The sequence below is a fragment of the Struthio camelus genome, chromosome 1, assembly GCF_040807025.1.
Source record: "Struthio camelus isolate bStrCam1 chromosome 1, bStrCam1.hap1, whole genome shotgun sequence".
NCBI lineage: Eukaryota > Metazoa > Chordata > Aves > Struthioniformes > Struthionidae > Struthio > Struthio camelus.
This window is the reverse complement of record NC_090942.1, coordinates 147,493,609-147,515,093: the sequence shown is the minus strand read 5'-3', so window position 1 is coordinate 147,515,093 and position 21,485 is coordinate 147,493,609. Positions and strand designations below refer to the sequence as shown.

At 39.1% G+C, this 21,485-nt stretch overlaps 3 protein-coding genes across 18 annotated transcripts in view; 2 read left to right on the top strand and 1 right to left on the bottom strand.

Annotated features, from left to right (window-relative positions):
* LOC138062951 (interleukin-5 receptor subunit alpha-like) overlaps positions 1 to 2,857 on the bottom strand; it is a 55,459-nt gene extending 52,602 nt beyond the window's left edge. For both annotated transcript variants that reach the window (XM_068922510.1, XM_068922501.1), the window contains exon 1: positions 2,735 to 2,857. The gene's annotated coding sequence lies outside the window, so the exon portion shown is untranslated. The remainder of the gene's footprint in view (positions 1 to 2,734) is intronic.
* LOC104138688 (granulocyte-macrophage colony-stimulating factor receptor subunit alpha) lies at positions 228 to 17,362 on the top strand. Of its 10 annotated transcripts, none has more exons than XM_009666421.2 (9): positions 228 to 387; positions 5,530 to 5,659; positions 5,752 to 5,927; positions 6,683 to 6,822; positions 8,705 to 8,743; positions 9,664 to 9,802; positions 10,394 to 10,481; positions 11,039 to 11,120; positions 11,999 to 17,362. In XM_009666421.2, the coding sequence occupies exons 1-9, from the start codon at positions 249 to 251 to the stop codon at positions 12,068 to 12,070; spliced, it is 1,005 nt and encodes a 334-aa protein (XP_009664716.2). In that variant the 5' UTR covers positions 228 to 248; the 3' UTR covers positions 12,071 to 17,362. The 10 variants fall into 10 exon arrangements, 8 of the variants coding, with proteins under 8 accessions (XP_009664716.2, XP_068778778.1, XP_068778784.1 ...); XR_011136664.1 differs by having other exon boundaries at positions 232 to 387; positions 9,664 to 9,719; positions 10,936 to 11,120; XR_011136662.1 differs by having other exon boundaries at positions 232 to 387; positions 9,664 to 9,719; positions 10,936 to 11,120; positions 11,313 to 17,362.
* The window catches only part of LOC104138689 (granulocyte-macrophage colony-stimulating factor receptor subunit alpha), a 23,197-nt gene continuing 14,672 nt past the window's right edge, over positions 12,961 to 21,485 (top strand). Inside the window, exons 1-3 of one of the 6 annotated variants that reach the window (XM_009666423.2) lie at positions 12,961 to 13,098; positions 20,027 to 20,123; positions 20,299 to 20,432. In XM_009666423.2, coding sequence (XP_009664718.2) covers positions 13,087 to 13,098; positions 20,027 to 20,123; positions 20,299 to 20,432 — 243 coding nt within the window. In that variant the 5' untranslated portion in view covers positions 12,961 to 13,086. The other 5 variants (XM_009666422.2, XM_009666424.2, XM_068922474.1 and 2 more) reach the window with 5 other exon arrangements.

Below are 21,485 nucleotides of genomic sequence, written 5' to 3'. Positions count from 1 at the left end.
TATATATCTAAACTATAGCTTAAGCTCCTATATTCACCTACCTCTAAGGTTGTGCCCTATACAGTAGCCTTTATAAAGCACAACTGACATGAATGAGTAAAAGTTAGGTGAATGAAGTGGTAAAGAGGATGATGTCACTCTACCCTTACTTAGAAAAACAATGGCTGTTACTGCTTTTCTCCCTTATGTTGCAGAAGTAGAGGATAAGGAAATGAGTAAGACGTAGGCGGGATTTTGCATCCTGTTGCATGGGTGATTTAAAAGAACTTAATAAAGAAAGCACATTGTCAAAGCACAAAAAAATATGCCAAGGCAATTTCAAAGTTTCTGTACTTTCTGTGACCCATTACTGTGATCACCTCAGGGAAAAAGGCTTTCAAGGAGGAGGTATGTTTATTTTTGTCTCTGTTTATTACTGTTCTACTTTTACTCCAAAGAAGTTGTGCAAAGAAATACTACATTTTATTATTTGTGCTAGTTTTTGCTATTAAAATAACCCTGAGATGGACAGACACTACCTACAAGTGTATGCTTTTGTCTCTGTCTGATGAATCCTAGGCAAAATTTTGATGGCATATTAACATATTTTGTCTACAGTCTGAAAATAAGTATGTAAAGATCGTGAAATATGAAAAGGGTGGCCATATATCTAGCATTACTGGCCTCATCCAAGTAGTAGCATTTTTCCTCTGTGTATTCATCTAGTTAAGTCAAAACCTACATTACAGTATCAAAGCAAAGTTTCCTTTGCGTTGATTAAACAGTCATAGCAGTATGAAGAGTAGTCAAGAGCTGCATGGTCAAGTGCTATTTATACTCATCAGGTTATCAACCAGTTTTTATTCTTATCTAATCAACCCTATAATCAGTATGGATGACAATTGTCATTGCAGCATGATATTTCTAAATACCTAATATAACCATCTCCTGTGTTATATGTGGATGTGTTTCAGGATTCAACATGTTCTGAGAGGTAACTGAAGGTGGCTCATGCTATAACATAGAGTCTAGCAGTAGCAAATTTTCAGAATATGATTATAAACTATGGTACAGAAAGGAAACAGCTTCACATGGAATTACTTTGTTTCCTTAAGAGTTTGACCAACAGGTTGCACAGGAATTAATTGAGATGTGAAAGACAGTTTTTCCCACCACTGGAGGGAAAAATACTGTTCTTCAATTGCAATTATTTTCTAAAAAGGAGAAGCATATGATAGTAATACAGGTTGAAAATAAAAGGAAGAAAGGAAGGAAGAAAAGAAGAAAAAAAAAGGTATTTTCAGAAATAAATTTGCAATTTTCAAGGAGCAAAGAATACTGGTGGCATTTCTGTTTAATATTTCATAACTCTAGTAGAGATCAAACTGAGATCTCAGAGACATACATGTGAATTACAGATTATGTAAGGGGGGAAGGAATGGATCCTCCTGAATTCATTTGACCAAAGCAGATAACTTTGTTGTACGTACATGCTTCTGAGCTAGTCACCTTGAACTATCTTCTCAATGGCAGCAGGAAATAAGCTTTACTAAGACTTCATCCATCTCATCCTAGACCAGGCTGAATAAATTGTGTTTTAAGTACCTGTTTCTTTCCCGCCATCGTAAAAGCAGTGTTGATTTAGTGGCTCAGTTATAGACACATCTATGTAGCTCTTGTTTAAGGTTAGGTAAGAAAAACTCCAGCCCATAATCTGATGGCTTCTTCAGAACCAAACCTAAGTTTGGTTCAGGTTTAATCTAACCAAATTGCTTAGGTTAAAGCAATTTGAATTTCTTTTTGTTCGCCTTTTTATAATCCTTTTCAAATTATCTGGTCCATTGTGTCCCAAGAGCCTAGAGATGATTGTTCATTTTTTATTCAACAGTTACTGAATAAAAAGTAAAAATTCTCTTGTGCTCAAAGTCCAGATATGAGATCCAGTCCTTCCTCATTAATAATCCTGACTATCATAAGGTTGCAGAGCTAAGCTTTATTTTCTTTGATGTTTTTTCGCAGCTATGGCTCCTACATAGTTTCTGACATCCACACAAGAGATAGAGGTAATATCTAAGTTGATTCAAGAAAAAAAATGAACCCAAGTTTCCCTGTATCTGGGAAATTGCCTAAAATATTAAGTTTTTATATAATTGGATATAATTACAATCATAGCATCAATCTCTCTGTTAAGTACTTCTCTCATGAAAAGATATAAAGAATATCAAGAAAAATTTCAAATACAACTAAAGATATTGAAATATGGAAAAATAAGTTATTTATATGGCCAAGGATGCTTGTGAGTATATTAGTATACTTGTATATACATTACATTATGAAAGAATATAAGAGGCATTTCAGAAGGAAAAGTGCACTACAGTGAAACTAAACTGCTCTTTGCATCATAGATTACAAAAAAAGGATTGTGACAGTACGGTCCTGCCTCTTTTTTAAGGAAATAATGATAGAAAAGTGAGGAAGATTGGGTTATTAAAGAAGAGTTGCTAAAACAAACTGAAAAATTAGGAGTAAGAAGTCACTAGAACAACATAGCTAGTCCTCAAGTATAAACTAGAAGGAGAAAAATTTCAGACTTCTATTGAAATAAAGGGAGATTATGGGAGAAACTTCTCCTGAAAATTTTGCTCAGTTCCAGATGATAATAAAAATAAAAGTAAAATTATAGCACTTACAATGTAGGTGAATAGAGTAGGATCAATAATAAATAATACCTTAAAGACAGGGAAGCCTTACTTACCTACTCTGCTAGGTTTTCTTCAGTATAGCTACAAAAAAGGTAAATAAAGAAGAAATGAAAAATAAATCCCCTCAAAACCTGGAATGAAAGTCTCGTTCTACAAAGGGGATACTGTGACTCACATACACATGAAAAAGCTTCCCAGCATACGTTTGATGTTGATATGAATGTGACACTCTGAAGCTGATAACTGACTATTTTGTAGGCAGATCGAATCTCTCATTGCAGTTCTCATGTTAGTATTTTTCAAGATAATTTGAGTATATTGCTGTATGCTTCCCTCAGACATTTCGTTTACCTTTTCCTTGATCACAGTGCAATTTTTGGAGATGCTTTCATCCTGTTTCCTATATTCCCAGCCAGCTTGGCTTGTTGGGGCATACCTAAACCAGGTTGTGATCTGATCTGAAATCAGAATAATCCTTTTTTCTTTTGATTTGTAGGATTTCCAAAGGCTTTAGAAAACCTATCCCTGTAAAACCCTTGCATATCTCCTGTGATCATACCTCAGACTTTTTGATGCATATACCTAACAATTTCTTCATGGGAAGAAATTTTTTTCTATTTCCATTCTCGTTATATTTCCCTTTTGTAAATGGGGAAGTGCAGAAATTTGATCGACCCTGGGTCATGAGCTGAATCTGTGGCAGAACAAAGAACTGAGCAGAGCTCTCCATCACCTTAGTACAGGACCGCAGTCAGTGGACTTTTGGGAGTGGGTGCCTGCTGAGTGCTTAGATGCCTCTAATGACCAAACTGAGGTGAACATTTCTTGCAGTAGCAGAAGTAGCCTAGGCAGCTCTCCTCTGGATCTTTGTTGCTAACCCACACTATCATCTCAGATGAGTTTGTGTGATTGTTTGTGGTAAGGGGTGGTAAGCCCTTGTGATAGAAAACAGTGCAAAACAAAAACTGCTGAAGAGTTAGCGATGATCAGTTCTTCAGTACAGCTCAGTAGGAGACCTTACAAGGAATGGTACTAGCACAGCCAAGGAAGCAAGATGCAGTCAAGAAGGATCCATGGAGGATGCAGGAATGTATCATTCCAGAGAAACGCTACTAAACCAAGCTCTTGAAATAGTTTTCACCTTGCTCTTGAAAAAGAGGAAGTTTTCCAAAAATCCAAGAGTACTCTGGCATCTTTATTGTCTCTTGAAAAATTCCTTTTTATTTCCAAAGGCATAAAAAAAGAGATGGTTGCTACTCTTGGACTCCCTTGGAAGATCTTGTCCCCAGTAACATTTCCGTGATGCATGCTGACTCCCAGTGTAAGGAATGTGAAGACAGCGCTTCCCATGAGATATATTTTGAGACATGGGGTTTGATTCCCCTGTCTGTCTGTCTGAAGGCTACAGCCTTTGTCTCTGGAAACTTTAATCCTCTATCATCTTTCTTATCTGTCTACATTTTCAATGCACTCAAATGAAAGAAACTTCCTTCTTTGGAGTAGTCCAAAAGCCTTCCAAAAGCCAAAAGTAACTTCCTGGAGGTATCCAACTAAATATATTAGGAGTGCATCTGAGTTTCTACTCCTTTTCTGGAAAGCTACCTCTTCTCATATTACAGCTGAAGAGCAGAAAGGAGCCAAAGGAAATATACCTTTTGAACACTCTTATCGCTTATCCTAGGGCAATGCCCAAACCAGTCAGCCATAGGAATCTGAAGGAGGACTGTATGCAGTACATAAAATACTCATGTAAAATACTCTTGGCTTTAGGCAGGTCAAAACCTTAGCAGTGGCTGAGACATTAGGTCAAGCAAACTACTCTGGCTGACAAAAAACCTAGCTATGAGGTTACAGGCCACAGCTGCAGAACATAGGCTACTCTAGCTGGATAATCACCCTAAAGCTTAGTCAATTTAATTATGCATTACTGATTGCTCCCAAGTCAGTTCTGTGAAATGATCCCAAATTAATAGAAAAACAAGGTTTAATAAATGGATATCTAAAATATACATACATACATGTATGTATGTATATATCTATGTATAAATAAAGACTTAAATTGAGAGAAATTCAAGGAAGGAAATCTCTGGTCCTAAAACACATATGTGAGGTTTGTTAGGCGAATCACTTCCAGTATTAGCTTGTAGAGATGCTAGGGTCTTGAGTTCAGATCTAGATGCTGTACAGATATCCAAAATATATCTCTTTACCAATGATTCAGCCTTTGTGTGAATCCAAAGTGCCTCAGTATTGAACAGATTAGCAACTGTCTCACATCCAGGATCAGTCAGATCCAAAAGATTGCCATTATCCCATCAAAAACGTGACACTTCTGCAGGAGCAACGCTCTAGGAAGCAGTCTGAAGGTTAGGCTGTAATCACCCGGGGTTACACAAAAGAAAGTGGCAGAGAGCTTGTTTTAAATGCCTAGTCCTTTTTCAATCAACCACAGGTCAGAGCACTTAACAAAAACACAGTTGCTCATGGTTGTAGAATTTATATTTCACTGTAGACAAGGTCTTAAATAAAGTAGGACCTACGCAAAGGACAGACGATCATATCTTTGTTATTAGTCCCCATTATATTAGTGTGCCTGAGACTTAGTCTAGCTAATCAAATCCTAGACATATCTTCAGAATCTGAAACAATAGCAGATTCCTCACAGATGAACACAGATAAAATTATTGCAGTCTTAAAGTAAGTGTCTAATTGCTAGACCTGAATAATATGCCATTGGATTTACTAATCACATGCCTAAAACAGCTAAATGTGCACGCAGAGATCTCCTGGCTTTGAGCAGTGACACAGTTTTTCACAAAGTGGACATGTGACATTCTTTCATTTGCAGGCATGAATGGGACAGCCATTGAAAATTTCGTCTGTGTAATTTACAATGTTTCCTTCATGAATTGTACTTGGCAAGTAGGCACGACTGCTCCAGGAGATACCCAATATTTTCTGTACTGGAAGAGCTCAAGGTAAGCAGGTCTGCTTGACTCCAGGGAATTCTGAATTCTGATCTGACATGTCACATTGTCCATATTTAACTGAAGCACTTTGTCATATAAAGGAAAGAAGATTTCATGGAATGCCAAAATTACGTCAAAGATAATTATGGAAGACACACGGGATGTAGATTCCAAAATGTGACCATTGAAAATAAGATGGCTCATTTCCTAGTAAACAAGTCTAGAAATGGACAAAACATTCAATCCTATAAGAAGAAGATTGCTTTGTATAAAATTGGTAAGGATATATTTTGTTTTTTCAAATTTTATTTCCAGTTTTATACTGAGGAAATGAAGAATACATCCCCAGAAAAAGCGTATACATTTGCAACACACTGATCTTCAGGATAGATTTTTTTTTCTTTTTTTCCAGCCTTAAAGTCTGAAAAGTCAAAATTACAAGAGTGAATGAAAACAAACGAATGCAGAGGCAATGTGAAATTATGGATCAGAGAATAGTGAATATTTCGGTGAAATATTTGTTCTCTGAAAGAAAGATACTAACATTGGAGATTAAATCGCTAAGGATGCCTCAGAGGGACTATCTTGATGTTGGGCTTATATCTTTATCCCATAATTCTGTTCCTCCACGGAACATAAAAGTACCAAGTGCCTTAAAACTGTAAGCAAAATCCTCCAATACTTGCCAATTTAAGCATATTACTAGTAAGAAATACAGAAATAAATTAATTCTATTTAATATGAACTCAGTATCAAAAACCCCTGGACAGATTACATTTCCAAAATGCAAAAGTTAACACAAATTTTTGGTTTTTTTAAGTTTTGCCTACTGCTGCTTCAGGTACTCCAGACTTCTCATCAGAGCATTAAATTAGGAAGTCCTGAATCAAAATTTGGGATGAATCTGATAATTCTGGTAAAGCTGTAGCACCTCTTTCTAGACCAGTTGCTTGAACATCCACTGTTTTTTATCAAGCCAAAGCGAAGAGAATTGATTTTTATTTTATTGCATTCCTGATTATATTATTTCAGAAAAGCTCACCCCTCCTTTAAATGTCACTGTGAATTGTACCGGCATTTTGCATGGTTGTGAAATTCAGTGGCGACCACCTCGCACAAGTCACGTTAAGAGAGATGCTTGTTTCAAATATGAAATCGTCATAGAAAACACGGTAAGAATTTATTCTATGACTCTTAGTATTACTGCATATACTTGCATTTCCACACGCACACTTACCATACAACCAATACCCTGTTCTCTCTTCTCCTTCTTAAGCAACCTCTCCTTTTTCATATGTAGCAGCCACCTTGCAAATGAGTTGAGGACTGCTGCTACCCACAGATAGGGTCAGTCGACTGAGGGAATACTTTCAGCCCGCTCAGCAGCTAGTCTCTAAAGAAACTGGGCAAGGGATTCACCACGCTGAAGATGAACAGCTAGTACAAATAGGCAGATTGATTATATGACCTGGTAACATTATTACGGACAATTATAAGACATGTCAACAAACTCTAAGTCAACTACAGAAAATCAAAACTGCAGTTAAACAGGATAGGATCAGATTTTTTATGTCCCTGTAAGATGGTTTGAGTTCTAGTGTAGTGTCTTATTCATGGTACCGTTCTAGATGACATTAGGTCAGGATCTTCTTTTCTGTAGTTTTCCTCTCTGCACTCTCATAGCCCATCTATCATGTTTTATAAGCGCCTAGGTGTTATGCAGAATTAACTCTATGCAGTCAGGAGTTTCATCATATCTTTTACGGACAGTCAACCTAACTTCTCATTTTTTCCTACTTGTTGTAATTGTCAGTACTGCTCAGTTATGTTTATGGTATTGCTAAATAGATCCAAAGCTTTTCCTCATTCCTTGCTTGCCAACTTACTTATCCAGATGTTTTGAGAGGCCTTTTAGATACCTCCATCTGACATTTGTGTATCCAACCTTGCCTTCCTCACCTGTTGCCTCAGTTTATAATCCTACTACTACCAGTGAGGTACTGCTGAAGCAGTACGTAGTTACTATGACTACCAAAAAGTAAGGGGAGAATGGATAAATCAAGATCTGGACATGACGTATCTAAGCACTAGATACGTCTAGGGTATGACTTGGGTATGACTCCCTCCCTCCATCATTTAAGTGCCTGTACTACAGACTGTTCTAAATACTTTTTTTTGATGTTTCCCGATTTACTATTGGCTGAAACTGTGTGACCCTTTGGGATGCTGTTTATTCATAAGCAAGCATCCTCCCAGATCCAGCTAACTATTTAGTTACCTCAAAATTTGTAGCTGACCAAATTCTTAGATTTAGCTGCACCATATACAAAGTCGGGAGTGTCTTGAATTTACATTGCAACTATTTTAGCAATCCTTTACTTGGTAGTTATGTCAAAGTCCAATAGTTACTCCATGGAAAAGTTTAGTGCTCCATGATGAGCAGAAATAATGAGGTAGTAATGCTGCATCTATTTGCTGATTTTTTTAAAAAAAACTCAGTGACCTTTTTTTAAAATTTAAAGTGGATTCATGTTTTCAAATAAAAATAAATATTCTTTCAGCTTATTGAAGCAGAATAATCAGATTTTCCAGGCCTTAATTCGTGGTTGTTATGATACAATTCAGTAATTACAGGTATTTTAAAGAGCTGGATGAATATGGGCAGTAGTATTATACCCATTAGAATGAAAAAGCTACAGAAAGAAAAATTTTGATGGAAAAAATTGTCTTCATTTACTAGTATTTTTTTCAGATTCTATGTTTTGTGTGAGGAAAACATACAATTTTCATTTCTGGGCAATCTGAGCCTCTTTCTTTAGTTTTTGATTCTCTGTTTTACCATCAAATTTAAAGGATACATTATTTCAGAGCACCAGTGGTGAGGTAATAAATTTCAGTGGAAGAATAGCTTGCTTCATAGTCTTGAAAAGAAAGTATTTAAAATACTATATACACATTTTTTCCTGAAATTCAAACATTCAGAAGTTAGGGACCCTTAATTGTATAGTAATAAAAAGAATAATCATAAAAATTAAAATTTTCTTCTGTTGCTAGGCTGATCCTGAAGAAAACACCAAAGATGCATCTAAAACAGTAAGTCTTCATTAGCATATTAATCTAATGCTTATGCTGGGCTGAAAGTTCACCTATATAAAAGCATCTTCAAACCAAATTGTTTTGATTTTAATCCACCAGTTCCAATATGCTTTTTAGCTAAAAGTCTCCTAAAAATAGCTATTTTAACCTGTTATGTTTTAACTTGTTATTTACAAAATATGATACAAAAAATATCTATACAGGTAGAATATTAGTCCTCTGCATGTCATGAAACCTTCCATTGTACAGTCTATTTATATTCTACCTCCTCTTACATATATGTATACACATATGGATTTTATTTCCGTATTGCACTTAAACACACAAAATGTGGAAAACTTTTTCTTTAATAATAGTCTGTGGAATAAGTTGAGATGAGGGATGCAGGAAAATACCACCTAAAAGATTAAGTTAGTATAAAGGAGAAGAAAAAAAATCAAGTTTTCAAGAAGGATCAATATTCTTCTGAGAATAATTTCAATATATATCAAATCTTTCCCTTCAGTAAAATGTGGCCATTGCACTTCAATTTTGAATACTTCCATGGGTGCTGAAATATCAAATCTCTAAAGAACTAAATTTTAGTAGAAAAAAATACTTGTGGATCGAAAATAAACTTTTGATTTTTTTCTAAAGTCACAGTGTTTAATTGGAGGCTAAGGAGTCTAGGAAGCATAGAGTAAATTTCATCTTCACATCAACAATAACACAGACATTCAAATAGAAAGGATTAGGATGGAACAAGCTAATTTATAAAGGGATAAAAATTTTGTTTGTTGTTTTACCCTGGTACGTTCACAGAAGTATGTCCAAACTTTCTTCTCTAATAGCTTGCATCAATAAATGAACATAACACATCGTTAACATCTGCACAGCTAGTGAAGAAAAAGCTCTAAGTCGAGTTGTTTTGTATTTAGAAAAGAAACATCACAGGAAGATTCTACATATTTCAAAACTTCAATGCACAAAAGAGGTACAAAGTCCGAATCAGAGCAACTGACAATGGTTGTTTAGTGAGCACAAACTGGGGGGACTGGAGTACACCTGTTGAGTTTGGTAAGAAGGAAAATCATTTTCTTGTCCTAGTTTTCTCTCAATTATTACTTATCTGCCTCATTTATTGCTTCCTACTTACAGATAGAAACACATTTAAATGATATTCACACATTATTCCAATGTGCCAGGATGAAAAAGAGGAAAGAATTTGCACCTCTCCTCATGCTAGGGAGGCCTCCAAGCACTCTGATATGACAGTGGGTGCTTATTGCAGGGAAATAGCCAGTGAATAAAACAGATCTTCAGGTCTTTGTTGCCAGCTCTTTTTTCTTCTTCCATTTCTACTTCTGTCTTTATAAACTTCTCTTTTCCACTGTTATCGTATGTCACCTTGGATTTTGAAGGGCTCTAAAGGCCTCAGTTCCTTGCAAAAAGTTTTGCAATGTTTTAGGTTACCGGAGACTGTCCATATACTGCCAGCCATCCTGTTCCTTCAAACCTTACAAGGTGATGGGGAGCTAAGTTAAGGAAGAAGCCACTTCGTATTGGTGTTTGATGCTATCATTCATCAAAGCAGATGTTTCACACAGCTGTGTGGTCATTCGTGTTCTGTGATGCTAATGAGCACTTTGATGACTGCTTGCCTTTCAGGAAGAGAACATCTTACGTCTGCTTCAGGATATTCGCTTGTTCTGCCATTAGTGGTGACAGCAAGTCTCATATTTTTCCTCTGCACAGTGTAAGCCTTATTTCTTGTGGAAAATTTTTATTCTGTGCCTGAATTAAAAAAAAAAAAAATCTTTCCTCCCCCAACAAGAAAAGTTCTAATATCTATTAAAGGGAGAAGAGAGGGGAAATTTTGACACTGAGCTATAGCAGGAGTCATGACCTGCCGGATGTTCCTCATATGGGCGTTATAGTTCTAATTCCCAGTGTAAAACAACTCTCTCCATTAGCGGGAGAAGGCTTATACCGGTGCCCTTCTCCTGCCTTCAGACACTGTAATGTAGATGGGTGGCGCATTAAATTGTTTATTTGTTTTGAGGATATTTCCCATTTGGAGACAGAAATAAAGTAATTTATTACGATTCTTTAACAATTCATAAAAGAAGTTATAGTCCAATTTCTGAACAATGAACTGATACCATTGTGCTCAACCTACGCAATTCTTAGTTACTCTTTCATTACTTCAGTCTCGGGGGAAGAAAATAATACCTCAAGAGTACCATAACATAATAAGTGTTGATAAGTCTGCATACTCAGTCTTTTCTTCACTACCCCTTTTTGCTGCTGTAGAAGAACTTGTTTGAAAATAATATCTGCTCCAGTACCACAGCCAAAAGACCCATTCCATGAGAGCTCTCCTATGAATTTCCAGGTATGTTTTGTTTCCATTTGCAGGAAATTTGTTATAAATGAGGATCCATCACTGCCTGAAAGATATGACCTATGTGCCAGAGAGATGTTCAGAAGCAAGGAGTAATTTTCTCTCTTTTTCTTGTAAATGGGGTACTGAAAGAGGAGGTCCATATGCAAATAATTATTTTGTTTTTCTTTTTACGTTCTAAAGCATTTGGTGTACATCTACCTGGCGCACTGGAGAAATACACAATTTCACCCTGTTCTCCCTATAAGCCATAAGCCATCACTACAACAGTGCTGTGCCTAAGCTTCTCGGCAATGGTAAAACAGATCTAGGCTGTTGGTCAGCTTTGGGGGAGAGAAGGGGCAGAAAAACCTACTGCTAATCAAAAATACCTGTGTCATAGCAGATATTGAGACCAGTATAGATTCTAGAGTGCAGTGAGCAAAAGAGTCACAGCACAGAGCTGGGAGATTCTAGCTTATGCAGCAAACTTCAGATAGATGTTCTTCACGAGAAGAACAAGGAAGAGACAGACGATCGCAGGTAACAGTGGAGAACTGTAGGTCTGAAGGGCATTGTGGCAAAGTTTTCTACAATTCAGAAAGTCTTTGAGTTGGTTACATCCACATCTGGAAACAAGAACACGCCTGCAAAAACATGATGGAAAGATGAATTTTCTGGTTTTGGAGTAGAAAAATATTTTGGTCCTCTTTGGGGAGCTCTCCATGAAGGAAAGACCTGAACAAATCTACCTCAGTGCTCTCACTGACAGGGTCCTACCACAACTTCTATAAAATAAATAGCCACTGTCTGAATAACAGGTGGGTCATAAATTGTAACCAGTGGCTAATCTCATGCATTAAACTAATGTTTTATTCTTCCTTTACTAGATAGAATATGAGAATCAATTAACAAAGCATGAACCTGAAGAAATAATAACAACTATTGAAGAAATGGCATAATGGCATGCAAGTGAAATGAGCAGTTTGAATTTTTCCACATACTTATATATCTTGTTAGTTTTCTTATTTGCTGTGTCTTGTGGGCAGAGATAACAGTGTTACCTGTAAACGTAGTTCCCCAAGAGCCTATCTTTAAAAATAACTTTGTATTTGCTTGCATTTTCCATAAATAATTTGACTCTTCTTATTTCTTCTTATGATGAATATTCTTGCAATGTTTCAGAAAAACATTTTGGTAGTACTTGGAAGTTATCGTGGGAATAACTGTGCCTGTGTGGGAGGGGGGTTAATGACAGAAGCTAAACTTATGAGCTCTCAAGCAGAAGCTTCTTAGCTGCAAAAGGTGCGGGGAGGTTGTATATTTTGATAACACCTGGACTAAACAGAACAGGCACATCCTGAATCTTCCAATTAGTAAGGAAACATGAGACAGGATTGCAGTTAGGAGGCTGATCACGTGTGCTTCTGCACACGGACTCTTTAGATTGAGAAAACTGGGGGCTATGTCTATCCCATGCCTACTAGGCTATTCTATCCTCACTGGCTTTTCCAAAGCTTTATCTCCAACTGTAAAACCACTTCTTTTGAAATTGGTTTGATCTTTGCCTCTGCATTTCTACCAGAGAAACCATAGGACGAACTCTTGCATAGTGGAATGCCTTAAGTGATTTGCACATTCAGGTAAATTGAATTACTGCAAAACAAAAGAGGTACTGCTGAAGCTAAGAAAAGATTGTGCTAGATATAAAACCCTCAGTGGTTCCCCTTAACCCAAGAAGCTGAGGTTGGTTGTCCCCATCAAAGCAGAACTTCCTGTGGGAGTTTCACTTCTGTCCAGAGCAAAGCCCTGGCTGCAGGAAGGCCTGCCTTGAGCCATCTCTTAGCTGATGACCATGCACCGTCCTCTGACACCAAGGGAGCTCCTGCAGCAGAGATGATCCATCAGATAAGGAGAAAGCAAGTGGGAGATTTGCTTGTGGGTGCAGGAGACGTGGATCTATGAAGTACGTGAAGATATGTCTGCCATGGTAGGTTTTGTGCCTGGGAAAAGGTAGTAGATGCCATGAGCTATTCAGAGGGGTTACTTGGGACTGCAGGGGAGGAACAGGTAGCTATGGTTCATGTCATGACACCCAAGACACACGGAATGATATTCTGGAGGCTAAACCTAAGCTGCTTGCAGGAAACTTCAGCCCAGCATATCGCTAGCTGAATTTTCTGAATTACTACCAATCTCCTGACTAAAAGGCTGAGAAATGGGTAGAACTCTGGATCTCAGATGATATCCTGCTTTGAGTGAGCTGAAGTCTACTCTCATGACTTGCAAGGTCTGTGTTATGGTACTCACCTTTCTCTTTTCCCTCAGTATCTTAAAGTTGACCATGTCATGGTCCCTGCAGTCAAGGCAACTGTTGATTGTCACATTCCTGACCGTTTCTTTATTCGTGAGTCATAGGTCTAGCTGAGTACCTCCTGCAGTCATCTTGTATAAAATCTGTATCAAAATATTATTCCTGGTGCTCTCTATAGTTCTCCTGGATTGCTTTTAAAAAACAGAACTATAGCAGGAGCCTACTGGAGTGGCCAGCTAAAGCTACAGTTTACTTTAATCTAAGGGGCTTGAACCAGATAAGCCCTACTGGATCCTCTCTATATTTCTGCAGTCACAGTTGCTTGTGGTCGTCTGTGCACCCCTTACAACCCCATTGCTCTCACTTGGAAAGCTACTGAGTCTGCACAGCTCCTGGCATTCAAAAATCTGGAATTTACTTCTAGCACACTGATGAGAACAATAGAAGTTCTATCTGTGAAGTAGTGGAGGTAGGAGCAGGTGTGGGGTCAGGACATCCCTTTCCCATCCCTGGGCAAGGGACGAAGGCAAGACTCACTGGGAAAGGGAGGTTAGGGTGTATGACTTTCTGTATAAGTGGCTCAGATATTCATACAGATGGGAGAAGTCCTGAATTCTGGTCTGCTATGGTTGTTTTTCTGTTCTGTGGAAAAAGTCATTCACTAAAATTAGAAAGTTCTTGCTGCAAGGATCAGAAGAGAGGGACTGTCTCTCTCCCATTTGTAATATTTGCAGACTATACAAAAGCAATAACACACATCTATAGCAAAATGCCCAGGCAGCTCTGTGAGCACCCCCATTGGTGTTGGAGCAATGAATTATTCTGCAAGATCTGGGGGCTTTTAACAAAGGTCATTCTTATTTCTGTTCCTGCAGTGGTACTCCTTCTAGAGCCAAAAGTTTGGAAAAAGTCTTAGCGTCCCTGTCAGGCTTCCCTTCTGGAAAAAATCTGTTTCTCTTCAAGCTCCTGGGTTATAGTGAGCCCATTCAACACTAGTTTCCTGGCCTGTAAAAGTCACCTCTTTGAAAACAGACTTTGATTACACTGTGGATAGCATCAGCTTTCCTTGAAGATTTTTTAAAATTTTTAATTCATTTGTATTTTTGAAAGCCTCAGGGGAGTATTTGTATTAAATGTAGGAAGACAAAGAAATCCCCACCCAAAGAAGGGTGGGAGGCCTCCTTTGCCTGCAGTAACATCCTGTAACGTCTGCTGTCCTTGTGGGCTGTTGGATTGTTCTACTACAGCATATTTCAATTTGAAAACAAAAGTACCCATACCCCAAAACATCGAAACCCAGACTTCCTCATTGTGTTACAGAAACATAATCTCAGAGGGAACATGCTGCTCCTCTTCAGTGACTCTGCAGCCTCAGGAGCTCTTCAGCACAGGGCATAGGGCTCCGCAAGGGACGCACCAGTAGCCATTTGAGAATTAGGCTGGAGAGAGAATCCATCACTGAACAGATGTGTTTGAACCGGTTTACCCTCTTCAAGACCCTTAATTAGGATAACTCAAAGCCTGGAAGTTGGCGGTACTTCCGAGCAGCAGATTTAGGCACAGATGAAATAGTTGCCCAGGGCAGCCGACATCCTACTGCGTCAATGCCAAACATTGTGGTTAAAGGGTGTCTCAGCTATGCGCACAGCCCTGCCATCCAGCCACTGCATCTGTGGAAGAAGTCATATGCTACAACTGATTCTGCCACCTACTGTAGGTCTGTAGGAGCTGTAGCCTGCTGACGGCAACAGCTATCCTCAAACCTTATCCCTGTCCAGCTGACTCACTGTCCCAGCGGCTGCAGGATCAGTAGACCCATCTTTGGTGCTACTGATCCCAGCCTTCCTCTTCCCCAGCCAGCTGTTCGGGCTGCATGACCCAGTCCCAACTCCCTCCCTTCTGCAGTTCTCCAGCAAGAGGTGCCAGAGGGCGAGAAGAGCTCCTGGTTTGTAGGTATCTGCTGCAAGAGTGGGTAGGACACTGCATAAAGCTCTGTAAATTGAGCTGCTGCAGGACGGAGTGCGGAGAGCAAGGGAGGTGAAAGGCTGGCAGAAAGCGGAGAGAAAGAAAGGTGGTGAGCCAGAAACTCTCTTAGCCTTCCTTTATTTCCTAGAAGCCCCTTTGATTCTCCTAAACATTCTCTGTGCATGTGATTTATCCCTAAAACACGGTCTATTACCTCCTCAAAACTGAATGTTTTTCTTCCAAAGGCAGGGACACAAAAGGGTATTTTTTTCTTATTCTTCATGGTCAGAAGTCTTTTCCTCTACTTCTACAGTGCGGTAAGTGTTCACTAAATACCTACATATGCAAGCACAAAATTTCTTTAATGTGGAATTTTCTGACAATAGGCTCATTTTCTCTCTGAATTACCATGTTCATCCCAGGCCTGAAGTCTGAGCTTTCAGTTCTTTTTCCTGTAATGTGACAGAGACAGTGATTCTTAACAAGGACAGCTTCTTGCACGACTACTTCAAAAGTACATCTACTTTTTGGTAAAACATCCACCAATTCTTATTTGCCCTTCATTCTCGTTATTTATTTTGTAACTATGCTTCAGAAAAGCCTTATTACGTTTTCATGGAGCAAGTAAACTCTGGTGATTCGTGAACTGGTCCTTATAAAACTACCATTCTCTTAAGCTTTTCACTCTGTGACCACAAAAGCCCGGGCCAGGCTCTGTTAATTCCTATATGTTACTGTTTCTAGGGATGTTTGTTAACATCTAGGAGGGTTTGTTAAGATCCTCCCTTTCTGGTTGCTCAAGATGAGTGCTCACTCACTGGTAGGAATCCAGACACCAGAAATACTCACGAGCCTAAGTGTTTCTGGGTCTATAGGAAGTAAGCACTCTTTGTTTACAAAGATAGTCAGCATTGCATTATCTTTGCTTTTCTCCTAAGGAAATTAAAGGGAAAAAAAACCCAGAAAAACAGAAATTTCCTGGATGCTTTAAGGATTGTGTTTATGTTTCTGCTTGCCAGTTTGTACAAACACCTCTGATACAGAGGTTCAAGCAGAGAAAATGTAACTAGTATGCTTGGAAAACTGGTAACTCATGCAAGCACAGAAAGACTAAGAGATTTTATTGTTCATAAGCGTATAACCTTAGTTTACATCAAATCAGTGTGAATCCTGTACGATCTCTTTGCAGAAACCACCGCTCCCTCCTGAATGTCTGACATGCAACATGCCTGATGCCGATATATTATCTACGAATAGTTGATTTACAGTTATATCACTGCGTACGTCAGCAGGGAAGCAGTGCAATAGGAATGATTTTGGGTTTTTGATAGAGAATGTGAATACTAGAGCAGCCTGGCAGGATGCTGGGCAGCAGATGCTTTTTTCCAAATATAATAGGCAAGAAATGGCGATGGTAAAGAAGTACATGAACTATTCTTTCTTTTATAACTTTTCACAGAATGGTTGAGGTCAGAAGGGACCTCTGGAGATCATCTAGTCCAACTCCCCTGCTCAAGCAGGGTCACCTACAGCACGTTGCCCAGCACCCTATCCAGATGGCTTTTGAATACCTCCAGGGAAGGAGACTCCACAACATGTATGGGCAACCTGGTCAAGTGTTCAGTCACCCTCACAGGAAACAAGTTTTTCCTCATGTTCACACAGAGCTTCCTGTGTTTCAGATGGTGCCCATTGCCTCTTGGCCTGTCTCTGGGCACCACTCAGAAGAGTCTAGTCCCATCCTCTTGACACCTTGCCTTCAGATACTTATACACATTGATCTGATCCCCCCTCAGTCTTCTCTTCTCCAGGCTGGAGAGAATTAAAACTCCAGTAGATTAGATCTGACTATTCATAAGAGGAAAGACCTGACAGGATTTACAGCTTGAAAATATCATATTTTCCAGTTATGTTTAAATTTCAACATGTGATGAAATAAAATTTCTTTGCATGGGTCATAAAGCTTAATATTAAATGAGCTGTATCTTCTGTTGTCTTGTGTGAAGCAAAATATTTCAGAGTATAAGAGAAGTTTTGACATTTTTGATGTTTATAATAACCCTCTTCCCTAGAAAATTCACAGCTATGGCTTGAAAACAGAACGAATGTTCAATAGCAGCCTCTGGAATGGCTTTTTGCACCAGCATACTTAACTTATCTGCTTGCTCATAGGACTACCGGCAACTTTTTTGTCTGTTTTTGTGGGTTTGTTATGGGTAGGAGGTTGGCACTGGGAATACTGAACTGAGAATAAACCCAAATCATCACTTCTGGCTTTGATGTATCTTATTAAAAAAGCTTATATCCAAGATTTGAAATCATCTCTTTCCCATGGGCTTGGGGTCCGGCTCTTGGAGGGCCCCAGCAGCCCTCAGTGCCCCTGCCCTCCCTGGGCCTCCCCCATCCCCTCAAGCCCCGGCCCACCCCAGCCCAACCCGAGGCCATCAGTTGCTGCCCTGAGATGCCACAGTGTCTGTCAAAGAAAAAGTTTTCTATGGATCTCAAAGCACCGATGGATCCTATACAAGAGAAAGGAAAACATAACTAGTTAACTGCTTTTTTGTGTTATGTGAAATCATGAGTTGTGCAATGAAATGAATTTGGTAAGAATAAGGAGGGAAGTGATGAACATCACATCTTGCAACACTTCCCATGGTACAACAGTTCCCTACAAAGCAAGTGGCAAGAGAGACAGCCCTATTTATAGATATACAACCATTTCAAATACAAGTCATTCCATCTTCTTTGAGCCTGAAGACTATTATACAAAGATAAATGAGATACAGAAGTTTTGAAAAACGAGGTAGGTTCATCTTTGTCTTATCTGACTGTTTTGGTCACTGAGGTATGCAGTAAGATAGGAGGATACCGGAATCCCAAGGCTGGAAGAAAAATGTCCTAGGTAAAAATCTGAAAGCTGGCAAAGCAATATATGGCGCTAAATTGAATGAAGATCTTTGCAAACAAAGTGCCTACTCCCTGCTTTGGAAAGGCCCTGGATATAATTTTGATTTTCTTTCCGATTTTGGTACTGAGTTCTCAGCAAAGGTAGACGCTCCTCCTAGATCCACTTTTATGCATATATTTGAAAACATCCTTGAAAATATATGAACTAAGTATTATGAGCAAGTGACTTCATTATAACATACTGCCCATTGGGTGACTGGAGCTGACTGATATTGCTGTGGCTGGTTTTGACATTTTCTGTTTGTGACTGTTACCCGCTCGCTTGATGTCTATTCCTCTTAACGTTTCTTCATAGCATGTAGATAATCTTCAGACCTTAAGTTAGCAATCATTAAATATATATATATAGCATCTCATACAGTAGTCCCAAGATCAACAGACTTATTGTTTTGTGGTAGAAAATTACAACTTCTTTAACTTTTGTACAACTTATCTGAACACTTTTCTTACTGCTTGAAAGGTCTATTTAATCTTCTCTCCCTCAAGACCTGAGAGATGGGCAGAGGTCTGGAGACTCAGAGCATGATAGTACAGAGGAAGGATTTAGACAGCACAGTGACTGGGGAAGTTTTGGGGAAAAGAGGAATCTGTAGGATGGCCTGTGCTTTAACTCTTTCTTGAAATGGAATATGAGGCAGTTAATCAAAAACAAGCCAATAAACAAGCAAAAAGATACCTTAAAAGGAGCACTCCAGAAAGAAGAAGCCTGAGAGCAGCATGGAAGTTTTTCAGAATTACTGTACTGGAAGTTCAGGTAATTTTGTAACACAATTTGAAAAGAAGCAAAAATATTGCAGTAGAAAACCATATATGTCTCTTTGGGATAGTTAAGTAGATCAACCTAGAGAAAAGGGCAGCTTTTAAAACATGTGAATCTTTCCCAAAGAAGTAAAACAGAAATACTCATAAACATGGCAGATTTAATATTAACAGGAAATCAGAAAGGATAAAAGGAGCTGAAGAGCACCTTGCAAACATTCTCAAACTACTAATACGTTCTTTAAATATATCAGTAGTAGGAAAACAGCAAGGGAATCAGTGGAACATTTTGGTGATGGAGGCATAAAAGGGCCCCTTAGGAACCGTGAGGCTGCAACAGAAAATTTCAATGCAGTCTTCGCCTCAGTCCTGCAGAAGCCAGAGGGAAATCTGTACCAGGGAAGCTAGACCACTTTGAGGTAGATATATGTATGGTTTACCAAGTGGATAAATTAGATACTAATAAGCCACTAGGACTAGGTGTCACCACCTGAGAATGCTGAAGGAGCTTAACTGTGCAATTGCAGAACTGCTGGCTAAGGCATGTAATCGTTCATTATAGTGCCAGAGTGCTGGCCTGTTGCCAAAGTAACTCCCATTTACAAAATGGCTCTAAAAGAGATCTTGGGAACCACAGCGTCCACCACCACAGTGACTCTGACTTCCCTTTGGGCAAGGTGGTAGCAGGTATAACAAGCAACAAGATGCCTGAGGACGTGAATTAATGCAGCCTGCTGGGAAAGCGTCAGCCTGGCTTCGGTATAGGGAGATCTTGCCTCACTAGAACCATAGGAGCTGAAGAATGGTGTGGAGGCAGGCAGTATGAGCAGGTCAGACTAGATAAATTCAGGGGCGAGTGGTTCAGTCTGGCATCTTTGACTTTAGGCAAGTTTTATCGCTCTTTATCTCCGAGGAAGAAGAGATGGTTGCTCCTCTTGGGCTCATCTTCATGATCTGGTGGATGCTGCTGTTTACTACCCCAGTGTGTGTTGGCTGGCGATGCACAGACTGTAAGTACAATGCTCCCAAGGGACATCCTCAGAGGTGGGGTGTAATATGTCTCTCTTTGGAAGCAGTTGTGGTTAAGCTGCCTTATGGCTGAGGCCTGCTAGGTAGTCTCTGCACCTGAAAATCTGGGGACATTAGTGTTGCATCTGTACTGATACTCTTCTGTGATACTTTCAGCGGAGATGCCAGACTGGCCTATCAGAAATTTGACCCTGAATCAGAGGAAAATGGAACTGAGCTGGGTGAGCAGCATGAATTTCACGGAGTATTCATGTTCTATGAATGCAAGTGATGGTGAGATAAGGATAAAGGTAAATTTGCTATGTAAAGTTTGAGTACAGATAAATCATTGCACTTATTTTCTTTTTCTTTCATATCCTTAAGTAACTGAAAAATATATCCTTGGTAGGAGCATGGTAGTCTGTGTTTTAGTGCTTCTTTCTAGTTTTTAGTGAGATCCCTCTTTGTACTGAGGTATGTCCATCCTCTCACCATTCTCATGAAATACTGCTCTCAGAGCACTCTTGTGAAATCAGGGCCTTGATGGCACTGAAGTGTAAGATTGCCTCTTGTCCATATTTCAGAGGAGCTTAGGTGAGAGGCAGCTCATGACCTGCAGAAGATGATTTATGAGTACAATGGATAGACTTGAGTTAGATGACTGGGTCCTGACTGACTTGCCTAAACATAAGACTTCAGTGGTCTTGGAAATGCAATGATGTGCCTGCTCAGAAATGGCTGGTGTGACGCAAAAGGCAGTGAAGACATGTCCCTTCTAGTGTAGCTGCTGGGGCCAAACAGGATATCCACGGGTATTTCAAACAGAGCAGGCACCTTTGTATACGCAAACTGAGCCAAGTCCTGAAAAAAATTGTAGGCCTCAGGGGGTGGTATCTCTATAGGCAGCATTCTTGCAGGGTTTACTCACTAGATCGTTCTGCAGTTTAGCATGGTCCAGATTCTCATCTTCGCTCAAGAAAATGGGAAACCTATATAAATAACTGAAAAGGAGAAATGCCACCAGACTTTCTGACTAGATCCAAACTTTTGATAGCAGACATGAGACTTAACCTCAGATCTTATGTGAATGGATGACTTGAAACTGTCATGACTTTAGAAAAAGGCAACTTCTGCTTATGTTTTAGTTTGTTTTTAGAAGTGCTTACACAGAGAAGATGGCAAGTTAGACCTTCCTCTATTATGCAACTACATGTATATTAAGCAGAATAATTTCTTAGTTATTGTCCTCTACAAGATGGACTGAAACTTCAAAGCAAGTTGTTAAGTTGTCCTCCGGGCATTATTCTTTTGCCTGCATATGTATTGCTCCTGCCTTAGCTAAGATCCCTTCTTCTAGAGCTCAA